Raw genomic sequence first — 25,804 nt, 5'->3', positions numbered from 1 at the left:
TCTAGGAACAAATAATAGACAAATAGACAAATAAGCAAGTCCAGTTGCTTTTGACTGAAATTGCTTTGGGAAGTATTCTTATTTGGAAAACAATTCACAGTTCTGTTCAGCAAGGACACATTTTTGTTATACTGTCCCCTTTTCGGGAGTTTGCATGTTCTCCCCGTGTCTGCGTGGGTTTTCTCCGTGTTCTCCGGTTTCCTCCCACAATCCAAAGACATGCACGTGTTAGGTTAATTGATGACTCTAAAATTGCCCGTAGGTGTGAATGGTTGTCTGTCTCTGTTCGTCTCTATGTGCCCTGCGATAGACTGGCGTCCTGTCCAGGGTGTACCCCGCCTCACGCCCGATGTCAGCCGGGATCGGCTCCAGCTCCCCCCGCGGCCCCCGACCCCGGGATAAGCGGTTGAAGATGAATGAATGAATGAATGTCCCCTTTTCAAATAGAAACTACTTCCTACTTCCAACTCACGTATCTTTTAAATCAACCTTTATTACCTTCTTTGTAACTCTTTATTTATCTATGATGTAAATCCCTGTATGTTGATTAACATAACATTCAAGCTGTGGATAAGTGCTAGGGGTGGGGGGGTTTGTGGATAGGAGTCACATGAGTTTGCAAATGGTGACATTTGGGGGTCGTAAAACACTGATGACATCCAATGGGGTCATAAACATTGGGTAGTGTGTTTCGGTTACTTTGATGTCCTTGTGTTTGTAAGGAGCTTTGATGTAACTGTATAAATGTTGATGTGACTTGGAGACAGGGAGAGATGGTTGGAGACCCGGTCGTTGGTTAAGTCTCTCCTGTATGATTTGAGACACACTGAGGACTCCAGAGAACTTCTTTCACAACACACACCTTTAAAGTGTCTTGACTGTATCTTGCACGGTTGCAATACCATCGCAGCACCAAAATACTCCAAACTGCCTCTGTTCCAGTTCCCGTTACAGCCGGTGTTTCCAGGACAACATTTTACCCTGACACACGCACAGTGTGAGAAGTGGAAACAAGACACTGCATCACTGCCGTGGCTGGTAAAAAATACATTTATTTGTGAAACGTCACAGTACAAAACAAAAACATCAATCATTTGAATTAACTGACATTAGAAGTGGACTATTTTGACGTGACAGTAATCATGTAAGGGTTAAAAAGCTCTCAGGATAATGAACGCCCACACACACACTGACTGTAACTGTAGTGGACGTCAGTAACGGCAGCTTTTCCTGCGTCACACAGAGACTGAACATGTTTATCAGGTTACTGAAGCCGTAGCCTACTACCAGCTATGACTTTTAGTTTAGCCGGTGGACTTTTAGGCCTAGTTGATTTTACTTTATTTTATTTTTCATTTCCAAACAATTTCCATTTTTGACAACGGCATCATTGTATGTTTGCAAGAGAAGTTAGTTGTAATGTTGTTCAGATAGGCTGAAATATTTGTTTGCAATTAATTGTTACCGGAAGATTTGTGTCGGGTTGCTATGTTTACTTATTAGATTACATTATTCTTTAAAACTGTACAAACAGTTTAAACTGATAAGCAGTTTACTTGGAGTTCCATCTACTGTAGGTGTCCATATATCAGGGGTTATGGTGCGTTCCAGTTGTACTCTGAAGTCGGGATTTCTGAGCTCCGAGAACTTTCATCCACACATCCCCCGAGTTGACATGTGAAGATGGCTGCGCCGGTTTTAAACAGTAAAGAAGCTCCTGTAATAATCCTTTTATTAACACTTTTTACTATTTGTTGTCACAATAAGTCAGCCGTATACATAGTATTGTTAGATATATGTATATACGGAAAGTCTGTCATGGTGTGATTTACATTTTTTATGTGTATATGCAAACTACAAAGCAGGCCGTGCTAACAACGGCTAACCGTAGCCAGGTAGTTTCAGCCGGCGTTTTGACTGTTGGCTACTTTTTTTGCTGATAACTCAGGTGTGACGACATTCCCAGCTGAGACTTCTGACTTCTGAGGTAAATGGGACGCACCAATAAAGTCCACCTATGTAATGTACTCACAAAGACTATGGTATAATAATGGTTAATTACCATAAAATGTTAATAAGCAGCAATAAAACCAAAGAAGAACTTACATGTATGACAATCATCAACAACAATTTGTATTCATAGAAAGGCAACTTACAACATCACATACCAGTTATGGACAGTATGCATGTGATACAACAAATGCATTTCAGTGCAAGATGCTGTAAGTGTTTTTTTTTTTTAAATGTCTTGTATATTAATTAGAGTTTAGTGAGAATACATGTGATGAGCAGTCATACACTGGTGACTGCACATAACAGACTACAGTTGCATTCATTGTAGTTTAGCAAATTACATCACTTAAAGGTGGTCTACTCGAAACAGTGAAAAAAAGTGGGTTGGGGCTTCCACACGGCTCTCACCCCATTAGGTGAAATACCAATATTTTTTTGCAGCCACAGTAACATGCAGGGGCAGCAGGACCGTCTATCACAACAAACAAACAAACAGAGAAACTTTGATTACAGCACACAGAGGTAGAGACTTTATTCTCTGCTCAGGATGCCATTACGCCACTATATCTATATCTTTACAGAGAAGATGTTCTGAATGTTGAGTATAAGTTAAACAATGCTTTGTAGTATTTTCATTTTAAAACAGTAAAAGACGATAAAATTTAGATGTTTTCCTTTAATAAGTCATTAGTCTTTGTAATATAAAAGTCTTAGGCTGGTCATTTTACACCACCATGATGCAATGCATGAATTAAACTATAAATGCATCACATGCATTTTGCCTGAAGCCCTCAATTTCTCTTTGTTTTAAGTATGGTTAAATATTTAGTGAGATACAAGCCCCATATAGCGGACTTAACTGTATCCAAAATATCAACCCGGGAGGCTTTTATTTTGTGAAAAAATCTTTGGAAATGGCCTCAACAAAGTTAGGTGCTGACATTAGGATCCCGATGGTGCAGAGGATAGTGAAGAGTGAGAAGGCCATGAGGCAAAGCCTGTCGATAACGGACGCAGCAAATTTCCACTCACTACACACTGACTTATCCTCGTCTTGGTCACGGAAACGTTTGGCAATAAAGCGCACCTCCTCCAGGATCTTGGCCAACTCTGGTTCCAGCTTGCACGCTGAGGAGCTCTGACCTGTGGAGAGGAGCACCTCATCCTCACCTGCTGATCCAACCAGCCGTCCACAGAGGACCCCGGACTCAGGAGAGGTGGCGGCAGTGGAGTACTGGATGCTCTCCAGGCCACGCATGCCAACGTAAAGCATGTTGCCGTTGGTGGAATGGGAAGCTGAGGCACTAGTGTTGAGGTCCATGCTGGTCAGGCTGTTCCGCGAAGCCTTGTTGTGACAGGCTGAACGCACCCGTTCCTCACCTGGACGCTTCATGCGCAGGAACCAGGCGCACCAGTTCAGCAGGATCACACGAGTCTTTGGGATCAAACAGTAATGCATGAGGAATAAATGAGTAAGGCTCTCATTAAAATTAAATCAATAAGATAGATCCACCAAAGAACATCCAGTCTTTTTATGTCTAATTCCTTTGGGTTACCACAAGAATTTTTCACTTTTGCAGAAGACAAATCAGCTCACTTTTCCTAAACTGTCAAATCCCAATGAAAAGCGTATTATATCAGAAAACACCAGCACCGGATTGGTAGTGTATCGCGACTCCTTCAAGAGGTATAATAATTTAATAATTCCAAAGACATCTGCTTGCTCTACCTCCAAAAGTCACTAGAAGTCACAGAATGACATCGAATGCTCATTTCCATATTGGTGACGTCACTCTGCATCATCTTTGTAGTTGTGTCTGCAGACAGAGTAAGTGAGGAGAGGACGGACCCTGTGATGTTCGCAGAAGAGCAGTGGACTGTGATTACTCTGAGCAGCATGCAGGGTAATGAATTACAATAATATATATTTCCCTGATTGTCTGAATAAATCGCTTTTTAGAAAGTGGGCAACTGTGGCTCAGTTGGTAGAGCGAGTCGGCCAATGTCCAAAGGGTTGGCGGCTCTACCCCTGCCCTCCCTTCTTGTGTCATGGTTGTTGTGTCTTTGGGCAAGACACTTCACCCACCTTGCCTTGTCTGAATGTGTATGACTGCTGTATGTTTGAGGAGGGGGTCGGAGGGGCTGTGGGCGCTGATTAGCTGCCAAGTTTCCGTCATTCTGCCCCAGGGCAGCTGTGACTACTACGTAGTTTACCACCACCATGTATGTCTGTGTGAATGAATGGAACCTGGACTCTGTAAAGCACCTTGAGCACTGAGTTTATTATGTGGGTCCAGATGAATCTATCTACGTATATACGCCATCCAGATTGTATTTCCTCAGTTTCGAATTGTGTGTGTAATCTTGTTTTTAACGAGTCCTTCTACAGATTTTGAGCAATCAGCATCAAATTTTGTACAGAAAATCTCTGGACCAAGCTGGAAAAAGTTACCTTTTCAGATTTTTTGATGTTCCATAGTTTTGCTATAACTGGCCCGCAAAGTTTGCTCAAATGCTGTGGCGAGGGCTTCTATAACAGAACTTGTCATATCTCCGAACAGTTTGTGCTGTTGCAACCACATTTGGTGGACACGTATATTATTATATCTGAGTGGACATGGCAACTTTGGTGCCGTTTGGCCAGTAGGTGGTGCTGTAGCAGCATCATCTAATCTGTGTTTGCAATATGTTTGTCCTTCATATATTTCTAGAACCGTCCATCCAATCAACTTCACACTTGGCAGGTGTATTGCAGAGGTCCCGAAGAAGTGCAGTGTCAAGTATAGAGTCGATTGTATGAGCCGTTCTAAAGAACGCTGCAATGTTCTGCAATTGTCCCGCTCCGAACGGGCACGCCCCAGACAACACTGCAATCAGCAATACCAGGAGCCAAGCAATCAGCCTGACCTAAAAAGTCTTAATGAACCACTGTGAGTGAAGCAAAATTGACTATAACCTAATAAAAGAAAGTGAACCAGCATAATAAGCAGATTATCCTACTCCATAGTTTTGGGGTGTGGCCAGAGGCAAATGAGGAGTAGCGTTAATGAGATCATAGAATTAGTCAGAGATAATGGCGTAACATGAAACCACACTCACCCACTTGGGCATCCTTTCTCCATCAGGGTCATGGTGGTGATATTGTAAGACCAGGACTGTAGCAATTACTGAGAGACCAACAATGACCATGGTAGTGGCAAAGTACTGAGCTGGATGAAGAAGAAACAGTAAGAATGTATACAGAAAGTGGTGTCATGCAGTGCTCACTTTGTGTCTCGGAGAAATGAAAAAGCTACTTTTTTCATTTCACAGTTTCAGATATGGTGACTCAGATCTCTGTATAAAAAACATCCAAACACTGGATGGCTGTTTAAACTTGGTTACACTGTGATATGAGAGAACCCCTGATGGAAAATGACTACAGAAATGTTCCCCCGTGCCTTCTCGCTGATTGCAGTTGACACCCATAGCAACTGCTTTTAACTTGAGCCCGGCTTACCTATTAAAGGCACCGAGTCCGATGTGGGAGGCATAATCTCTGCAACCAGCAGCATGAAGACAGTCAGGGAGAGCAGGACTGTAATGCCTGGGAAGGAGACAAAATCATGGTAAGAACTTCACAGCAAAACTATTAAGTGCAATGAAATGTATTTAAGTGCAGTAATGGCAGGGCCCCACATCATTCTTTGATGTTGGAATCTGGCACTCATAACTTGGATGTTAAATGACATTCAAACACACTTTTCCATCCTTAAGAATGATTTTGTAATCATGTGCAAAAGATTAAAGGGGACATTATGCTAATGACCAAGTTCATACTCAGATTTTTGGTTTCTACTAGGCACGTTAATATGCTTTAATGTTCAAATAACATTATTTTTCTCATACTGTCTGCCTGAATATACCTGTTTTCAGCTTCTGCCTGAGACATCACAACCGTACAGAAGTCCTGTCAGCTCAATTAAAGGCAAAGTTTCTGAACACGGGCCGTGTGCATTTCTCTGTCAAGTGTTTTGCTACTTTAAGTATTTATAGAGCACCTCCACCTGCTTTATAATAAAAAGACACGGGGTCTCACTTTTTATATGGGTCCTTGAAATTAAGTTATTCCCATATTTCTAGTGTTTTATTCCACTCAAGTGTTTCCTGTTGCATTATACTCTTTTTGTTGTTCACATTTTGCTCCTTATTTGTCCTCCAATACACGCCATGCATTTGTGATTCCTTATACTTTTATGTTAATTTAGCTGTATTTCAAACTGCACGCTACTCTTTCACAATGGGGTACTGCAGTGGAGCCAAATGTGACGACCGGAAATTAGAATAGCGAAGCTGCTGAAGCTTACAACGTGTCACAGTCAGCGACTACACCACATGAGAAGGTACGAGCACAGAAAGACAAACAGGGATCATTAAAAAACCTGTGAGCTGAGCTTTCAGAAATGAGCTCACATCGTTCCGGCTGTCTCAAAAGAAGACTGAGGAGGATTAAGAGTCACATCCTAATTAACTGCAGACATGCTGATGTACGTTTGACACCCCCGGACAGCTTCTTATATCTGCGGAACAAGGTGGAGCATGTGAATCCCTTCAAATGATTATTAGTGGTATAAATATATCTGATCTATTTTAAGGAGAATATTATTGAAGCCTTAATTATAAAAATCATACAGTTCTTTTTGTCTCGTCCTCAGCCGTGAACATACTTTTCATTTTATAGGTGAGATTTTTGCCCACAGTATTTAACAATCAAGCAAATGATCTTAACAGAAATCACACCTCAGTTACTCTGGATAATTAGGAACTACTGTGTCCTCTACCAAACATTTTTGTCAAAATTGGATTAACCTGCATTTAGTTCTGGGACACGATTAAAAAAATGAATCAAATTTATTAGAGGCTTTGTAGTTAATCAATCGCGATTAATCGCATATCAATATTTGACAAAAGAAGCAACAGTTTTCACTCTAAATGGATTTTGGTATATGACTTAATTAATGATTAGACACAAGAATGAGTTTAAACAACACACACACACACACACACACACACACACACACACACACACACACACACACACACACACACACACACACACACACACACACACACACACACACACACACACACACACACACACACACACACACACACACACACACACACACACACACACACACACACACACACACAGATACTGTCTCCGTGTAATTTATGCATGAAATGGGCTCAGTCATTCAAGTCAACTGTGACAATTGAGATAAGATTAAACCGTTTTCTCGGTCCACCGACAGCGTTATCAGATTACTTCACAAGGCCACAGAGGAAGTGGATTAATGAAAAACCATTGTTTTTGACAGAATAGCTGATTAGCCAGGAGACGAACGGGCCAGGACATACATTTAAAGATGAATAAAAATTGGAGAGTAAAAGGAAGGTGGACTGTGTCGAAACCACTTGGGCTGTAACAAATTGAATTTGATAATCTCATTAGTTTTGAGCTGTATTCTTTCACCTGATTTAAAACAAAGTCAAGTCAAGACATGCAGCCTGTCGAGATTATAATATGAAATTATAAAATATAGAAGAATTGAAGGTTTCAAGAGTCATTTTTTGCAGCAATGGTGTCGGGAAACAGTAGGTCAATGTATTTCAATAACACCTGTCACTATTCCCCTGCATCAACAAGAAACATCAACATGCAAAATAGTTGATAGTATAGCAGAGATGAGGGGAGGGGAGGAGAATCCTGGCTGACATCTTTGGCCAATTGAAGACTTTATACCAGCAGTCTACATCCGGTGAGTTAGAGTACTTGCAGATGTAATATGTAGAGGAATACAAATGTGAGAAAAGCCTTGAAATATAATGCAATCCAATACAACAACATCACAAACTACAATTAAGTGTTATCGGTCGGATACTGTTAAAAAAAATTTTTAGGTAGAATTTATTCAATTCAATTCAATTCAATTTTATTTACAGTGCCAAATCATAACAAAAGTTATCTCAGGACACTTTACAAACTAGGTAAAGACCACACTCTATGACTTATTTATGATTTACATAGACCCAACAATTCCTCTGTAGTGTACAGTGGCATTGAAAACCTTCCCTATAACAGACAGGAACGTCAGACAGACCCAGCTCTGTGGAGGACGGACATCTGTCTGCACCGGCTTATTGCACCATAAGCATTACAGTGTCTAAACGTGGCTAATTCTGGTCACTCTGTGTGTAAAAACAGTCATTAATGGAACAGCGGTTACATTTAAAATGAAAAGCATCATTGTTGGAGCTATTTATTTATTTATTATTAGTAGTTAGTGCAGTTTAGATTAGTATTCTGTTTAGTGTGTAGTTAGTTTTGATTATTCTGAATCAATTTATTTGATTTCATTATGATTAGAATCCTATTAGTATTCTAGTTTATTATTTAATAAGTTTAGGTCTTTATTGTTTATTATTCGTGTTTTGTATTCTTTGGGCACATTAGGGGGCCCCTGAAATATATAGGTAGGCTGTATAACGCACCGGGGTGGGCAAATCCTTTACCGGAGTGGGAAAAGCACGGGATTTTTCTTTGTTCTTAGTTTGCTCGCTTTTTGGTTAAATAAACCATGTTTTTGTTGAAATTGGACATTCCTATTAATTGAAGTTTGATTTGAAACTTTTATTTGTTTGACAAACGGCTACTACAATCATGGGATGATTCTGCTAAAAATTCTGCACAGTAATTAATAGCGTGTGTAGTATTTCAACAATGATGCCAAAAAGAAAATGCCAATTTATGTACAACTGCAATATGTCACCTTCTCACCTCATGAGTGCATCCTTTTCACTTATGCAATGACGCAGAGCCAGCCAAGTGTGTGTGTGTGTGTGTGTGTGTGTGTGTGTGTGTGTGTGTGTGTGTGTGTGTGTGTGTGTGTGTGTGTGTTCCTAACCCAGTGAGATCTTCTCTCCAGAGTCAGCGGGCAAAAGGAAGACGAGCAGGGCCAGAGTGGAGATCAGGACACTTGGGATGAGCAAGTTGAGGCCGTAGTAGAGCGTCCGTCTCCGCATCACCACGGTGAAGGTGGCGTCGGGGTACGGCTCCTCGCAGCAGGCGTAGAAACGCTCGTTCTTCCGTCCTGAAACCTCTGTGACACAAGACAAAACTGTCTACTCTGAAAGAAATGGAGTGAAACTTAGGGAGAAATCAGGGTTTTTGAATATCAGTCCTCTGCACTTGACAGGCCACTGGTCCCCTCTTACCGACAAGATCCCACTCTCCGTTGGCGATGTAGTTAGTGATATCTGCATCCAACACCTTTAAGTCCACAGACCAGCCCCCGTACGTCCAGGAGCCAAACTTCAGGTCACATCTCTGGACATCGAAGGGGAACCAGCGCACATCGATATGGCAGGTGCTCTTGAAGATCCCTGTTGTGGTGAGAAATATGAATGACGGATTAAACAAAAACTTTAATATTTACTGTACTTCACCTGCTGCTGAAGAGAGACAGAGACAGGTGGAGTGATATTTTGAGTTCAACTACTCTGGAATAAAGGAAGCAGAGAAAAATTGAGAAAAGAAAAGACAGCGGGAGAGGCAGAGAGGTTTTACTCCGATGAGATATGGAGTCCAAGTGCCATCCACCCTTACGAGAGTAAAAAATCCAATACGACAATGAGATGAAAGTGGATGGTAATCCTTCAGGAAAGGAGGCACCAAACCCATTTCCATCCATATTTAAGAAAGATGTAAGACATTGGCAGTAAACAAGGTCTCCCTTCTCTCTCTCTCAGTGCCATGAAGATGATAAACCTCAGCAGGGATTGATGGAGATGGGGAGCAGGAAGACTAGAATGAGTGATTTTTACTACAATTAACCTCAGTGACAAAGACATGTCATCAGGAAATGATTGGGAACAGCCATCAAGGTCACATCTGCGTTCAGTTTCACTGGTTGAATGCCGTTGAGTTGAGCTCAAGCTGCAACTGAAAATTTTGCGCCAATGTGGCTTTCAATGACGGTTCTTTTGGAACAAAGTTGAGAGGCAATTTGCTTCTGGCAGAGGCAATCAATCCAGAAGAAATTCAATGATGGAGCTATTTACGCCGGTATTGATTAAGAGGCTGAGGCGAGGCAGGCCAGGGCTTTTGCGTAGTAAGAGACAAATGGGGGAGAAGAGAAGAGCCTGCCAGGGAGAGCAGTAATCACCAGCTGTGACAGGAAGGCCTGCTGTTTCAGTGGGTTCCCATGTGAAAGGAAAAAGTGCATCGCTGCTCAAAGCATCACTGACAGAGTGGGGTAGTAGTGGCAGAGCATTTGACATCAAATCACTGTCACTGGGATCCAGCCATTTTAAAACGCAGAGAGATAAAAGCAACAGATAATTTGGGTGATATGCACTAACTGTCTTTTTTCCCCAAGAGTTAAATTAGAAGATGAACACCACTCATATATTTGTCTGTTCAATATGAAACAGCCGGTTAGCTTAGCTTAGCAAACAAGGGGGAAACAGTTAGCCTGTCTCTGTGCCAGCTTAACTGAAATAGTCTGCCATGTAAACTACAGTTAATCCACTCTAGACTGGCTTTGCACAGATTAAATAAACCAGATAAAATGTGTTAACAAGCAAGCTTTAAAGTTACTAGTACGTGGACTTTGGACAGAGCCTGGCTAGCTGTTTCACCCATAGACTGTATATAAAGATGCACGCCCCCACTTCCTCCTACTATGCAAAAGTGAAGCCAAAGTATCCCGGATACGGGTGCCACCATGGTGTAATATTGGAGCCAGTGAATGTCACTGAATGAATATCAGGGGTTTCTAAAACAACACGTAGAATATTTTGAAATATACTTATGTGTAAAAAAAAAAAAGCAGAGGGAGGAAGCAATGATCCAACTTAGATTTTGAGATTATGACTGTTACCTGGAGGCATGTAGGTACAGGAGCCTGAGGGGTCGACCACGATGTTGGTGCGGTAAGTAGCATCAAATCTTTCATCAGCACTGCAGACAACATGGAGCTACATCAGTAATTACTGCAGAGTTAACTGTAAAGAAAGTGCAGCTTCAGTGGAAAAAACATTTTTTAATAAATACATTCAACCTTTGCAAGACCCACTATTAATTATAAGGATGCGACATACATTCGGCTGAGCCACAAACAGCGAGCGGAACAGATGCGGTTGAAATATACAGATATTTCTCGAACTCATTATTGCAGCAGGTACGCAGCACACGAGGAGTCCAAACTGATGCAACATTTCCCTGGAGGTGGTTATTCAGTGGTTACGCTCATTCTTCCCTGCTACCAACACTTCCCTCCCTCTGAGTGAACTCCCCAGAGGTTGAGGCAAGGTTGAGCTGATGTTGAAAGAGGAAAAAAACTTAACCTATAGCAGCATCTAATTCAAAGAGTCTTGAATCTAGGCTTTACTCAGAGGGACAATGACAAATAAGGTATATTGGGTTTTTCCCTCATTAGTGGATGAGTAGAGTGCCTCTAATGTTCAATCTTTCTTTTAAAGATTGATTAATGCTGATCTGTACAGTGTGTTCCATTAGGGACATATAATAAAATGCTCTTTCTCCCTTTTATTTATACAAGTTTATTAATTTGTCTCAATGATTTATTGCCCCAAAGCTCATGTCTAGACTGTACTGTATATATTTAAAGCACCACTAACCTTGAAGTGAACAGTACAGTAATGATCCTGTCTTAAAAAAACAGCTAACCCATCGGGAGGTTCTGGATCACTGCAACATTGTATAAAGGGACGGCAGTAGCTCAGTCCATAGGTGACTTGGCTGGGAGCCGTAGGGTCGCTGGTTCAAGTCCCTGTGTGGAGCAAGGACTGGTGGCTGGAGAGGTGCCAGTTCATCCGCTGGGCACTACCGAGGTGCTGTTGAGCAAGGCACCGAACCCCCAACTGCTCGGGGCGCTGGTCACTGGCAGCTCCCTCGCTCTAACATCTCTCCTTAATTGCATGGATATAGGTCCTGTTTGTGCATTTGTGTGTAACATGTATAATAATAAGAGTGAAAAAATTAAATTTCCCCGTTGCGGGATAAATAAAGTAATTCTTCTTCTACACGGCTCTCACCCCAATACGTGAAATACTGACGTTTTTTTCACGGCCACACGCACTCACATGCACGCCCGGCTGGACTGTCCGTCACAACAAACAACAGAGAAACTCAGATTCCAACACACACAGAGGGAGAGTGATAACTCCCTGCTCATTGCTCCACTATATCTTTACAAAGAAAATGGTTGATTACTGCTATACTAATATTCTGTATGTTCACTACAGTGCCTTACATCTGTAGAAACATTTCTGATTAACCCGTCACTGTGCCTCAAAATTAAGAAGAAATACATTTTTACATTCATGCACACAATTCTTCACGCTTAAGTTTGTTTTGAGCAACAGTGGGGTTCATCTAGCTTTCGTTTTCTGCTTGTGGGTCTCTCTCTGCAGGAGATTCTGAATAAGTCTTGTGACAACATGGGGTCTGATGCCTTTGCAGGCCTGATGAAACAGAAGCCTAAATATTTCAACATATTTTGACATGTACAGCCACCTGAATATATTATATTTATTCATGTTCAGTTGAGCTCAAGCCAAGTTTCCGCTGGTGCAGTGTTTCCCATACATAGACCAATGTGTGGCGCTGCTCCACAGAATCAACTTCCAGCGCCACAAAATTATTGCGTTTTTTTTCCCCCAACACTGAAATATAAATATATTCTTCCGTTTATTCATCTCTCTTTCTCCCTGTCATTGTCATTCTTGTACGCGCATGCACACGGACACACAGCGGAGTAGAGCCGCTGCTCCTTTGCGTTGAAAGGAGCCAGTTGAGGTGGTTCGGGCACCTGGTAAGGATGCCCCCTGGGCGCCTCCCTAGGGAGGTGTTCCAGGCACGTCCAGCTCGGAGGAGGCCTCGGGGGAAGACCCAGGACTAGGTGGAGAGATTATACCTCCACACTGGCCTGGGAACGCCCCAGGATCCCCCAGTTAGAGCTGGTTAATGTGGCCCTGGAAAGGGAAGTTTGGGGTCCCCTGCTGGAGCTGCTGCCCCCATGACCCGACCCCAGAAAGTGGTTGAAGATGAGATGACGTTCCAGAAAAATAATTTTCGGTACCATTGTAACAATCTTGGAAGAGAAAAAAAGGCCATAGACACGTAATCCTTCTGCCCTTTATATTGTGCAGTGGACAGGGGATGCATGCTAAATCAGACACCGTGCATATGAACCTTCCTACCTGTTATACAGAAGAATGTCTGGCTTCCAAATGAGATTGTCGGGAAATCTCAAATCCGTCACGCCTAGGTAGTCTGCTGGATTCCACTTGAGGTAATCATCCTCCCAGCGCTGTGGGATACAGAAACATACTTTTACACGTCTTTCAAACCTGAAGCGCTCTCTGCATTTGGTAAGCCTTGTTTAAAAGCTCAACCTGGAATGTATGTGACAGCAACTGCGGGTAACATCACACTGTGACATGCCACATGAGTTGAGTTTGAGCTTGTATCATTCGAGAGTGTAAAACTTAATTTATAAATCTGGTTTGACCTTTAGACACATTACTGTAACTCTAGGTTGGACACGGAGGGTAATAAGAGGTTACATCTTAATCAGGGAGAGGCATTCTTAGCACCTGGATCTCAAACCAAATGTCAAAGTAATAATAAGTCTATCAAAATTCTTAATATATGCAGTGTGTCATCAAACAAGACCAAGAGTCTTAGTTCAACGTGTTAACATGCAAACATTTGCTCATTAGAGAAACTAAAAACAAAGAGCAGCAGAGGCAGCCCATGCTACTAAAAATTATGCTCCAGGACAACTTAACTCAATGGTGTTTCAAGGATAACGTATATTCTCCCAGATTGTTTTTTGACGTATCACAAATCCATAGTGAGGAGGTCTGGTTGGATCAAACAAACATGGGCCTTTAACCCATAAAGCCGCTGTTCGTGTACCATGAAACCAAAAGTTGACGTACAGAACGCACATAAATCACGTCAAGTTGACCTATGTAAGGTACTTAAGTTATGTAACATACTTTAAGTATGTAACTTATGCATGTAACATGCAAATGTACGTAATAAACATCCTTATTTAAACCCAAACCATCAAGTTTTTCTAAACCTAACCAAGTAGTTTTCTTTTAATTTGGAAGTTTACCACAAGTTTAAAACTGCAACCGTTTCAAAACGTGCTGCTTTTGCATGTATTATTAGAACTGGATATCAGATCCCAAAAACATTTCTGTACTTCTAGGTTAACGTCTGTGATATGCAGCCCACTGAATAGGTGCAGTAGTGTTTCACCCACTGGTCCGTAGACTTTAGATTGGGATGATGTCAAAGTTTTTTTAATCACTTTTCTCGACTCAAGGAAAGTTCTACACATAAAGACTTCATGGATTAAAAATCCTCGTAGAATGAGAAAAATTGCTTCCAATAAAATTGTCTGCAGGGCTGAAAGGCTGAACAATACATCCATGGGCTGTTGTGCTGGTGGGAGGACGTGTTGAAACAAACGTAATTCAGGAGAAAATAGGTTTCCTTGAAACATAATTGAGCATGCAGTTAAGTTGGACGGAACATAATTTTCTAGGAGGCAACGCTGGCGGAGGTTGATGGGAATGTCATTAGTTTTCAAGGTATTTGGTCATGAAAGTACAAGATAATTACATTTTTTTACTGGAGTACTGGAGGAAAAGTCAGGGGTACACCAGCGTTATTACGATTTACCCTCAGGGGAACATTAATGTGTGTAGGAAATGTCATGGCAATCCATCCAGTCGTTGTTGAGACATTTCACCCAAAATGTCAACCTGTTGATGGCACTTGATAAAAGTCAAAGGTTCCCCAAGGTCCCTTGTCTCAATGTCAAAATCCAATCCAAAGTAATGTAATGGTTCCTCTCCCCATATGGAGAGCACCAGTGTTTGTACAAAAGTCTGGACAGTGACTCCAGTATCACAGAGAACCAGTGACTGACATGTTTTACTGATTATACTTAGTATTTAAAGAGAAACTGCAAAACAACAACACGAGTAGAAAAGTCAATCCTTCACCATATCTGACTCTTTGAAAAACAAGCACAAAACCCATCCAGGCCCAGAGATTAAAGAGGGAGAGCAAAAGATCATGATTGAGGGGCAAAAATGGGGTCGTGTCTCCATAGCGACCCAATATTTGCTAAAGTCACAAGGCCCAAAAATGTCCACCAAAGATTTAAATTTCTTATTTTACCAGTTTAAGCCATCATTCGTTATTCATTCAGTTCATTTCATTTCTATTTCCGTCTAACACACACAATAACAACAATAGCTAACAACAGCGATGTTACATATAAATTCACTGATAAAAGCAACGGTTTGCTTTTTATTTACTCATCTTGGCACAAGGCGGTGATCACTGTATGCATTTTAATTTCATTACCTCTAAATACACGGCTTGAGTAATTTTTTAAGACAAAAAAGACCAAACGTGTCAAATTCCAGCTCCTTATATGTGAATATTTTCCGATTTATTTCCTCTATGACAGTAAAGCAAATCTTTTTGAGCTGTGGAAAAAACAAGCCATTTAAGGACGTCATCTTGGGTTTTGGGATTTATATGGATCCACATTTTTCACCATTATTTGACATTTTGTAGAACAAACAACACATCAGTTAATGGAGTAAATAATCCACAATGAAAACAATCAATAGTTGCAGCACTATTGAGCACTATTTTTCCAAAGAATTGTTAAATGCACCTGATTTTAGGGGGCAAAAGTTGCCCTACGCTGTCCAGGCTAATGAATGCTAACATGAGGATTGGAAGATTTCAGGTTCAGTACAACAAGCTGGTTGAACTGGCTAATACTTCATAGCCTGATTTTCCTACACCTTGATTAAATGGCTTTTTTATGAGGATTTGCACGCTTAGATCTATAAGTCATTCACCACAATATTCCAATAATGTGTTCAGCATGAAGGAATATAAAGGTCAGACACTAATAAAGGTGGATTAAAACACACTGGAGGAGGGAGGCATCCGCTGTATAGCTCACATGGTAAATTCTGAATAAAGTGCGTTTTCACAGTCACGTCGTCCTCACCGACCTGCAGCTCTTTTTTATCAGAGACACTGATCTAAATCACTGACTCTGATAACACCATCTGCTTTTACTTTGCATTTAATATGAAGGAATAGTTGGACATTTGGGAAGTACGCTTAGCTTACTGGTTTTTTTTTTTGCGGTCAGCTTAGTTTAGCATAAAAACTGGAAACGGGGAAACGGCAAGGCTGGTCCCATTTTCCATATTGATTGAATAAACAAGATATTATGTGTCGAATAAGGGCCTTTAGAGGTTCTGGTAGGCATTTACCCTCAGACAGGACCCTTGGCTATAACTTTATATTCACCAAAAAAAGAGTGGTAGCGATCTTCTTGTCTAACTCTCAGCAAGAAATCATATTCTCCAAAGTGACAAACTATTTCATTAGAGCACTTTTAATTACATCTCTCACTGACGGAGAAAGCACCTTGGAAAAAACAAAGCACAGAGGGAAAGACAAAAATACTACAACCACTCAGCTGTCCTTACAAAAGCACTAACACGTTGTCTAAAACCAAAACTGAAGCCACTGAATGATGGCATTATGCACTAAATGCTACAACTGTCAGTGTATTTACTATTTGTTTACTCAAAGACGATGCTGAAATCGTATAATTACTGCTCTCTGGCAGAACATGACTGAGTGTTTAATCTTCAGTCTGTCAAAGTGACTTTCAGAGATGAATGCATCTTCAGGAGATTTATAATTTCCCCTCACAAATAAGACACGCCAAAAGAATGGTACAGTCTTGTGTCTTCGCTATCTTGCGTTTGAGAGCCGAAGACGATTGTGCAGGGCGTGGAGTGAGAGAGCTTGAGTGAGACTGCTGCTGTGATTCTTCAGGGTGATTTAAAACAGACCAAACTGCCTGCATACAGCCTGCTGACGGTGCAACAGCAGGGAACGGTTGTGTGTCACACAATGAACAGGCTGCGATAAAACATCGGTGTTCATCTCACTGCACGGAGGAGCAAAGGGTGCATTGCCCCTGTGGAAGGTTAAAGGGAGAAGACTGGGTTCCAGCAGATGTGAGACGAGAACTAAACATTTATTGTGACGAGATGAACAAACCAAATACCAGGTTAAAGGCTAAAGTTTGAGGCACAGTTTGCCCCTAAAATGCTCAAAGACATTATTACAGTTAGATGAGAGGATCGATGCCACTTTCATGTCCGCAAAATAGCAAATATGAAGCTACACCCAGCAGCAAGTTAAAGGACTAGTTCTGATTCTTTGAAGTGGTGATTTAGAAGACTGGAGGTGGTCAGTCACTGTGTTCATATGCAGTTTAAAAACCTCATCATGTGGTGGTGCTTCTGGCTGATATCTGCATTCAGTAGATTTATGCTCTCCTGGTGCAGGTGTGTAGTCTTAGCCAATGAGGTAGGCTCTCTTATCTGTGGACCACATGATGAAAAAAACTACTTGGATAACTAACAGTAAACGGAGTTCTCATGCATGTAAACAGCGCACCCAGAGTAATATCGGGTTTTGCGTCTGCGCATACAACAACACGACCTTTACCTTTAAACCAAACGAGGACTTTTCCATGGCAAGTAACATCACTACCAAGAAGAAGTTTCTGTCGTAATTCTGTCCAAAAGTCGGCCATTTTCCCCCAGCTTGTGATGTGACAAAGGTGAACTGGAAGAACAGCTGTATGTTGGCAGAGCGTCACCTACCGTACCGGAGGTCGAGCTAATCATTTTACCATTCTCCCTCTCTCATGTAAACAGGGGAATAATAATCTGATTATTCCCTTAACCTGGGAAAGACCATTTTCAGGTCACTTCTGTGCAACACACTGTACTGCTTTGGATGTGGCAGCAGCTCAACATATTTTAGCCATCTAAAATAATCTATATCAGTTTAAATGTAGATTATATTTAGAACATTTTCACAGCTTTAACTACCATCAGGGCGACACGGTGGTGTGGCGGTTAGCGCTGCACCCACACAGCAAGCGGGTTCCTGGTTTGAATCCGGGCTGGGGCCCTACTGTGCGGAGTTTGCATGTTCTCCCCGTGTCTGCGTGGGTTTTCTCCGGCTTCCTCCCACACTCCAAAGACATGTATGTGTTAGGTTAATTGATGACTCTAAATTGCCTGTAGGTGTGAATGTGAGTGTGGATGGTTGTCTGTTTCTGTTCGTCTCAATGCACCCTGCATTAGACTGGCGTCCTGTCCAGGGTGTACCCCGCCTCACGCCCAATGTCAGCTGGGCTCAGCTCCAGCCCCCCCGCGACCCCGATAGAGACAAGTGGTTGAAGATTAATCGATGGATGGATAATTTACCATCAGACAGCTCGTTTTACATTTTTACACAAGGGAAATCAGAAACCGAAGCAAAGAAGCAACCCGCTCGCCCGGTTAAAAGTTCTATGTTTTGGCATCCATTCAACACCCCAACCTACACCCTAACAGCATTTCGCTGTCTTGTACTACGTCTCCTGCTTTCAATACTTGGAAGACACATGCAATAAATTAAATAAATGTGGAATACACACAAATTAGTGTGTTTGTTCCTTTCAGCCTGTAAATGTCTTAGAAATATATCATGTTTCTTGTTTGAATACTGCTCTGATCCATGCCGCAATGCAATTCTGTATTTTCTCTTCAAAGGTCACCACATAAAGAAAAAGGTCTTACCATTTGTAGCCATATGTTGGTTGTCAAAACCTGGTTCTTCTCATCCTGTTAGAAAATGATGAAGTGATATTAAATAACATTATTAATAAGGTATTCTGGAGTTTATTGTTTTCACTTTTTAAGTTTCATAAAAGTAAAGTATCACACAACTCTAAACATGTAAACGTCCACAGTAGCTTGAAGTGTCACGGCGGCGGTAAAGAATTGACTGTTTCTGTCTCTATCTTCTCGTACAATATTCCCGTCGGAGATGTAGTGGAGTACAAGGAATGAAGTAGCAGAAAATGGAAATACACAAGTACGTCAGGTTTGTACTGGACAGTACTCGAGTAAATCTACTTAGTAATGTTTTGAGTCATTTACGTACCACATCCATGATCTGCATGAGGTTTAAGTGAAACTCAACAGTGAGACTCTGGGAATCATTGTGGACCGGTCTCACCAGAGGGTTGTAGGCAGCCAACAGGGCATTGTACAGTCTGCTCTGATTTACTCCTTGAAGAGAAACTACAGAAGACAGAGAAACCTGGACAGTAAATATACTTTTATAATCACGTTAGAAAAAAAAACAAGCAAGACAAACACTGTTAATCACATACATTGCCATTACCTTTTTAATTGCTTTGCCAAACTCCCATTTAGGCAGTCATCCGGCAGTACAAACAACCTATTTTTCTATGATAAACTGACTGCCTGAGACTGTTTTCAGCTCAATCTCTGTCTTATATAACTGAATTCTTCTTCAAGTAAGAGCAAAAGCAGTTTGTTTAGAGAGAAAGAGAGAATTTCACCAACTTTTCATAGTAGTCGTTGAGAGAGGCCCTAGTCCTGACAAAGAATACCTGCACTGTCAAGCTACTATTCTCTTATATCTGTTGTATGTAGCTGTGGGAACTGAGGGCGTGATCACACTATCCTTTTGGCCGCGGCCAAAACCGGTTTTTCAGCTAAAGTCTAGTACCTTTAAGTAGTGTGAGCGCACCCGCTCCGCGCTCAACTGGGGCCAGCTGGCCCTCCACGGCCCGCTTGAAATAGGTGGGCTTTAGCGGAGCCGTTTGCACATGTACGAGCACGAGCGTGCGCACGTGTACGCGCACGAGCACGAGCACGAGCCCTACGGCAGTAGCGTTATGTCCGCCTGTTCGGACATGTAAATAGAAGGACGGACCATGCGCGGACATTTAACAACAACAACAATGGCGGTGAAAGGTTCATGTTGGTGTGATGCGGAGGTGGAGTGTTTACTGCAGATTTGGTCGGATGAAAATATTCAAAAACAGTCGACAAGACGCACAAAAACTCCGAGGCCTATGGAAAGATTTGTAAACAAAGCCACACACACGCGATCAATGCGTGTGACGTGTTACGGCATGATGGCGTATGGACAGGCAAGAAGCATTGGCCGAGGCCCTGGTAGTGTGAGTACAAACGGGGCTGGGGCGCGGGGGGGGGAGGGAGGGGGGACAAGTACCCTAAAGTCCGGTTCTCGGTCCGGGAGGATAGTGTGAGCGCGCCCTGAAAGGCTGTGTTTTAAGTAGATTAGCTTTTAAAAATACTACTGCTGCAGTATGTATACTGTACTGTACATTGCTTACAATTTTGGGAACGTCATAATCCAGGGACATTAGTGCAGCCTCTACAGTTCCTAGTTAAGCGTTGTGTTATTCTGTGTCTGGAAACAAGGGCAACAGTCTGCACTCATTCAGATTTGACAGCCTTTGGCAGCCTCATGCAACAGAGACGTCTCTTCGCTTGTGACTTTCCGGTCTCGACCAAAGTCAAAGACTGACCGATGTTGCCTTTCCTGAAGACACAATGCTACCGTGGCTTAAAATGATTGTGCAAGTTATAACTTTTTTTGGAACTGAAGGCCAAGGGTGATACCGAGCCAAAGCTACATTTACTCCATTCCTACATCATCCAATCCCTCTCTGAATTTCTGGCTCATTATCAAGTCTCTTTCAATTTATAATCTATCTATCACCTTGCCGGTTCCCATCCCAACTCCAGCTCCACCTTACACACAGTGAGGCAAGACTCTTGTAAAGTCTAGTCTGCTCTAAAACCCATCACTTTAGAATAATTCACATTTCATTCAGACAGTCCTCCGTACATTTGTTGTTAGGGAAGAAGGTCAGGTTGGTGGGTGGTTCAAACAAAACTTTGTGTGTGTTCGTGTCCTGTAAGAAACCAAAAGTTAACGTTGACTCTTTCAAGATCACCAACGTTGTTACGGATGTAAGTCCATAATGTAGTTACATTGGTGACTTTTGAGCCAATCCATGATCTTGTTCTCGTCCAGATAGCTTCCCAAGGTTTGCAAAAGTCAGGTGGGATGGTTAAGGTTAAACATTGACCTTGAATGGTTACGGATAGATGGTTATGGCTACGTTGGGCATACGGTTAGAATAGGTTAAAACAATGGAAACTTTGGTGCCATTAGCTATGATAACAGGGAGTAGGATAACTCTATGACACTGGAAATCCTCAACCTTCTCTGCTTTTAAAGAATGGACTCAGGTTTTGAGCACAATGGCTAACTATGAGCGGGTTACTTACAGAGTGGCTCTGTAAGAAGATCTATTTAACTAAATATGGGGCTCATTCCTCGACCAATTATTGGATACAAAAGGTTGATGCCACCTACCCGAGCGTGAAGGGTATTTAAACTCAATACAGGGTTCTCTCTTTTTTTTGTTGGTTGTCTGGCTACATTTTATTCTGTTGCCTGACTGCAGATTTGTTTTTCTTTCAGTGGTTTAGAAGAAGAAGAAAAAGACTGGACAGACCATAAGAGAAGACTTACTGTAAGTCATTCATGTAATCGTGATAATGTCTATGTGATTTCAATGAAAATGTCTGACCAAAAACACTAATTTAAAAAAAAACTAGTATAAGTCGTCGGGGAGCGAATCTCGCACATCTAGAGTCAGATTTTTATCCCAACCAAAATCAAATAATTGTGTTGCCCAAACTTAACCAATATAGCTCTGTTTCACAACGTGCACGAGAAACTGCAGTCTCTCAACGTTAAATGTAACAGTCATATAAGTCGTTTTGGGATTCATCGTTAAATGAAATGGTCTGTCATTTAAGTAGGAGGATGTGTTGATGCATATGTTTGGCGAGGTCTTAATTAATTAAATCAAAGGGTGAAATATTCTAACTAAGTTTAGGGTGGTGAAACACATCTCAGACAGGCCAATCATCCAAACAAACTACCTGGACTGGATTCATCTCACTGTGCAGTCTCAAGTCAGACCGGTCGCTAATTTAAACACACACCCGTATCCCCTCTCGAGTTGTGGATCATTTGTGGCAGCATTTACTCACTTCACTAATAGCCACAACTCAATTATGCTAAACCACCTTTGAGGAGCACATTATCCCAATGATTTGGCATGGATCTTGTTTTCTGTAGGTATCTCCCTGTTCCTCTGCTCTCTGTTGCATCCGGCTCTTTCATAAAAAGACTGAAAAAGATTAGCTGAAAGCTTGTCTTTGTCCACGGCTCAATCCCCTGCTGACTTGCCCCCTCCAAATTTCACCATAATCAAATTTCACTATGAAGATCAGCAAGATGAGATCAACGTCTGTTATTGTCCGAATATTTTGCTGTAATAAATCCCAGCACATTAGTAGCTATCAGAGCACACAAAGAACATTGCTGATATGTTGCCAATATATTGTGAGTGAGACGGAAGCCATAAAAGGGAGAAGCGAAGCCTTTCAACCCCTTGATTAAATTGAACAGCTTTAATAATGAGAGACGGACAAGGGCTTTTAAGTACCTCAGATATGCGCTCAGACCTGTGCGCGCACTAACAAGACCTCTCTCTCCTTCTGCCTCCTTATGCTCCACTCTCAGGGAAGCCTCATCAAGCGCAGACTGAAGAGTCTGAGTCAAGAGCATTAAATCAACGGCCTCAATAAAAATATTCAAAATTCAGGGCCGATCTGCAGTAAAATTGATGAGACGCAGCATGTCTTGAAGTTTTTCTGAACTAATCACCATTCAAAGAACGAGGTTCCTTATTCAAAAAAGACATTATTATTAGTTTTTCAAATTTGCATTGGGTGACTTGTGATTCGTCCTTTCAGACGGAGCACAGGCAGCAGCAGGGATTGTGGTTCATACACAGCAGCAGCAGAGTGCGAAAGCCACAACAAGAACAGTGTTTCCCTCGTTCTAATATAGAAACTTTTGTTCAGCTGCCCACTACAATAAAGGTCTTTGAATGATGAACTTAGTGTGACATTTCCGGTGTTGTTGAGCTGTCTCTCAATCTGAATGTGTCAATCTCTCTCTCTCTCTCTCACTTACTTGTCTCATTATTTTCCAAAACTGCCTCAGTAGCATCAACAAAAACTGAGAGAAGTTCAACACGTAGCTTATTGTAATCACTGTCAGCTGCAAACCATGTTTTCAGTTGTTCCCTTACTCTATATATGCCCATGTAAAGCATCTTTATGTTATATTTAACCGCTTCAAAAGGAAGAGAAAACACATTTCCACCAATTCCAATCACACACATGCACAAAGCTGATGGCTGCACCGTTACATCATCATTACATTTATACAGTTTGCCCACATTCGGCAGGGGATTAACTCTTTGATATGGACTTAGCTTGAACTCACAACATGTGTTGATTCAAATTAATCCAAGTCCAGCAGGGCAATAATGAGAAGGTTTTTTAAAAAAGAAAACTATATACTCGTAATTAGAAATAGCATTATACAACAATATTGTTACCAAACCTTGACTCAACAGCTACGCTAAGGAGGCCTTCAAATCAATCCACAGATGAAAAGCAAAAGAAAATTCAACCACCAACCCTCCTAATAAAAAACCTCCAGTGCTGCACATACCGTGACAACAACAACCGGCACCAGCACCTCAAAACCGCCGTTTGACACGTCCTGCTAGGCGAGGATGAAGCAGCCCACATAAAAAAACATGGATGATAGGATGATAGGCTGAGAGTTTAAATTGTAATCCGTGAGAATTGAGATACATTGTCTCTAGCGGCCGCTTTGGCGGTAAGATGTAACTGCAGGCGGCGCCTCTGGGACCCTATCTCCCAGAGTTCCGTTGGAAACCGAACACTGTCGACTCTTTGACGTTAGTAGATTGGCAGCTCTCGCCTGCACGATGCGGTCTGATGCCTTAACATGCTCCACACTGATAGGAGGTCCGAAGAGAGAAGGGAAAGTAGCCACAGACGCTCCGATCGTATTTCTCGGCAAAGCAGCAAAAACAAGCACTTTCGTTAGTGGCTCATATGATCAATCACCATTGTTTAGCTCACTTAGTGACATATGAAAACTTAACAGACAATTAACTAGACGAAAATCTTACAGAATCCAACTTTAAACTGTCCCTATTAGCCAGACACTGAGTGTGATGGCAGCGTTCATCCATGAGTGGACCACCCAAAGCACCACGGGTGACGGTTAGTCATATCAAAATACTTTTTCACCACGACAGCCCACACACCAACATTTTTTAGTGTAAAAGGGAAACCCTGCTGAACGTGCCTTGAGTGTTTCGCCTAGTGTCAAAAATGTGAGCATTAGAGCAGGTTAGAAAAAGTGTCACTCCTCAACTATTCAGATAACACGAGAACCTGTGCAGCAGTTAATTGGCCCGTCTATGACTATTCTATTTTCTTGAATTTCCCCATTCGCGGGACTAATAAAGGAATTCTTCTTCGTCTTCTTTTTCTACTTGTACCTTTCAAGGTAAAAATGACTGAAAAGTGAAAATAATGGGAGTTAAAAAATATTATACATTAGTATTCAAATTAATGAAGTCACCCCTTAGGGACTGGAGGGGGGAGGTGCCCTGAGGACGGACGGACGGACGGACACACACACACACACACACACACACACACACACACACACACACACACACACACACACACACACACACACACACACACACACACACACACACACACACACACACACACACACACACACGAATTGTGGCGTTCAGGGGTTAATTGAGCTGGAGTGAATTGGACCCTCCTCTCTCTCCTCCTGAACACATACTTGTAAACTTTGAGACTTACTCGCTGACACATTTCATTACGGTACATTATTATTTATTATAATATTTTATAACCATTTCCAGCTCACACTTTTTTTCTCTTTTCCTTCTTTCTGACATTTCAATTTAAGTGCAGGTCCTGGCACATGCAAGGAAATCCACTCCAACATTACACCTAATAGTTTATATCAGGGTTTAGGTTCAGATCAGTAAGTTTCTCAGCCTGTGTCCAGCTGCCACCAGGTTTGTTTCCTCCAAAACAGTTGCATTGGGGAAAAAAAGCTCAGGAAAGGGGGAGTTTCATTAAAAAAGAGGCAGACTGGGGCCCCAAGTTAGCTTTGCCTTTAGGGGATGTTTTGCACATTTTCAACAATATATTTTTACACTTTTCTCAGTGTTCATAATTCAAACAACGACCTAAATATGTTTCTTAGCAGCTGCAGAAAACACGGTCCTGAATGAAAGATGAATAAAATCACATCAATCAGTTTTATCCAAAAACAGAGACTTTGACTCTCCTGTTGAAATGGTTAAGTCACAGCACATTAGTCACAGTCGCACTCCAACCAACCTAACAGCACAAGAGGAAGGGGCGGTGTAACGCACCAGATACATACTCATGAAAAATCTTGTGTATTTTTTATGTTATATGTTGAGAAAACTCATGACATTTCCAATTGAGCTGCTCGATTTGATAGTTTGTTTGTTTTTTTTGCGCATGTGGTGGCGACGGTCGGACACTTGTTACAAACTTTTACGCAAAAATATTTAATAATACTGAAATAAAAACTACAGGCACACAATAAAGCAATTAAAGCGCGAGTTGACAGCTTACCTTTCACTGTGAAGGCGCTGACTGCGAGGAAGAGCAGAACATTCAGTGAGCCCATGTTGAACCGAGCAGACTCCCCAGTTATTCTGTGAACCTGGCTGATGATGCTTTCTCTCTCTCTCTGCGTGTG

The 25,804-nt window shown here is 41.7% G+C and overlaps 1 protein-coding gene across 1 annotated transcript; it reads right to left on the bottom strand.

The window, feature by feature from the left end:
* Nucleotides 1-1,070: 1,070 nt before the first annotated feature.
* On the bottom strand, nt 1,071-25,804 carry LOC310945789 (neuronal acetylcholine receptor subunit alpha-7-like). The gene is made up of 10 exons (XM_083911997.1): nt 25,678-25,804; nt 19,154-19,293; nt 18,787-18,831; nt 13,282-13,391; nt 10,938-11,017; nt 9,271-9,438; nt 8,961-9,155; nt 5,513-5,599; nt 5,113-5,222; nt 1,071-3,448 (listed from the first exon to the last, which is right to left on the bottom strand). The coding sequence occupies exons 1-10, from the start codon at nt 25,730-25,732 to the stop codon at nt 2,903-2,905; spliced, it is 1,536 nt and encodes a 511-aa protein (XP_083768123.1). The 5' UTR covers nt 25,733-25,804; the 3' UTR covers nt 1,071-2,902.

This window comes from Echiichthys vipera (assembly GCF_963691815.1).
Source record: "Echiichthys vipera genome assembly, chromosome: 1".
Lineage (NCBI taxonomy): Eukaryota > Metazoa > Chordata > Actinopteri > Perciformes > Trachinidae > Echiichthys > Echiichthys vipera.
The sequence above is the reverse complement of the archived record's forward strand: the minus strand, read 5'-3'. Positions and strand labels throughout refer to the sequence as shown.

What these genes read in the sequence shown, in the direction of transcription:
- LOC310945789 (XM_083911997.1), bottom strand. Translation starts at nt 25,732, where the DNA reads ATGGGCTCACTGAATGTTCTGCTCTTCCTCGCAGTCAGCGCCTTCACA. An exon ending in TCATGCAGATCATGGATGTG is followed by an intron (nt 18,832 to 19,153) that starts GTACGTAAATGA and finishes ATTTTCTAACAG; the next exon opens with GATGAGAAGAACCAGGTTTT. An exon ending in CGGAGAGTGGGATCTTGTCG is followed by an intron (nt 9,156 to 9,270) that starts GTAAGAGGGGAC and finishes CTTGTGTCACAG; the next exon opens with AGGTTTCAGGACGGAAGAAC.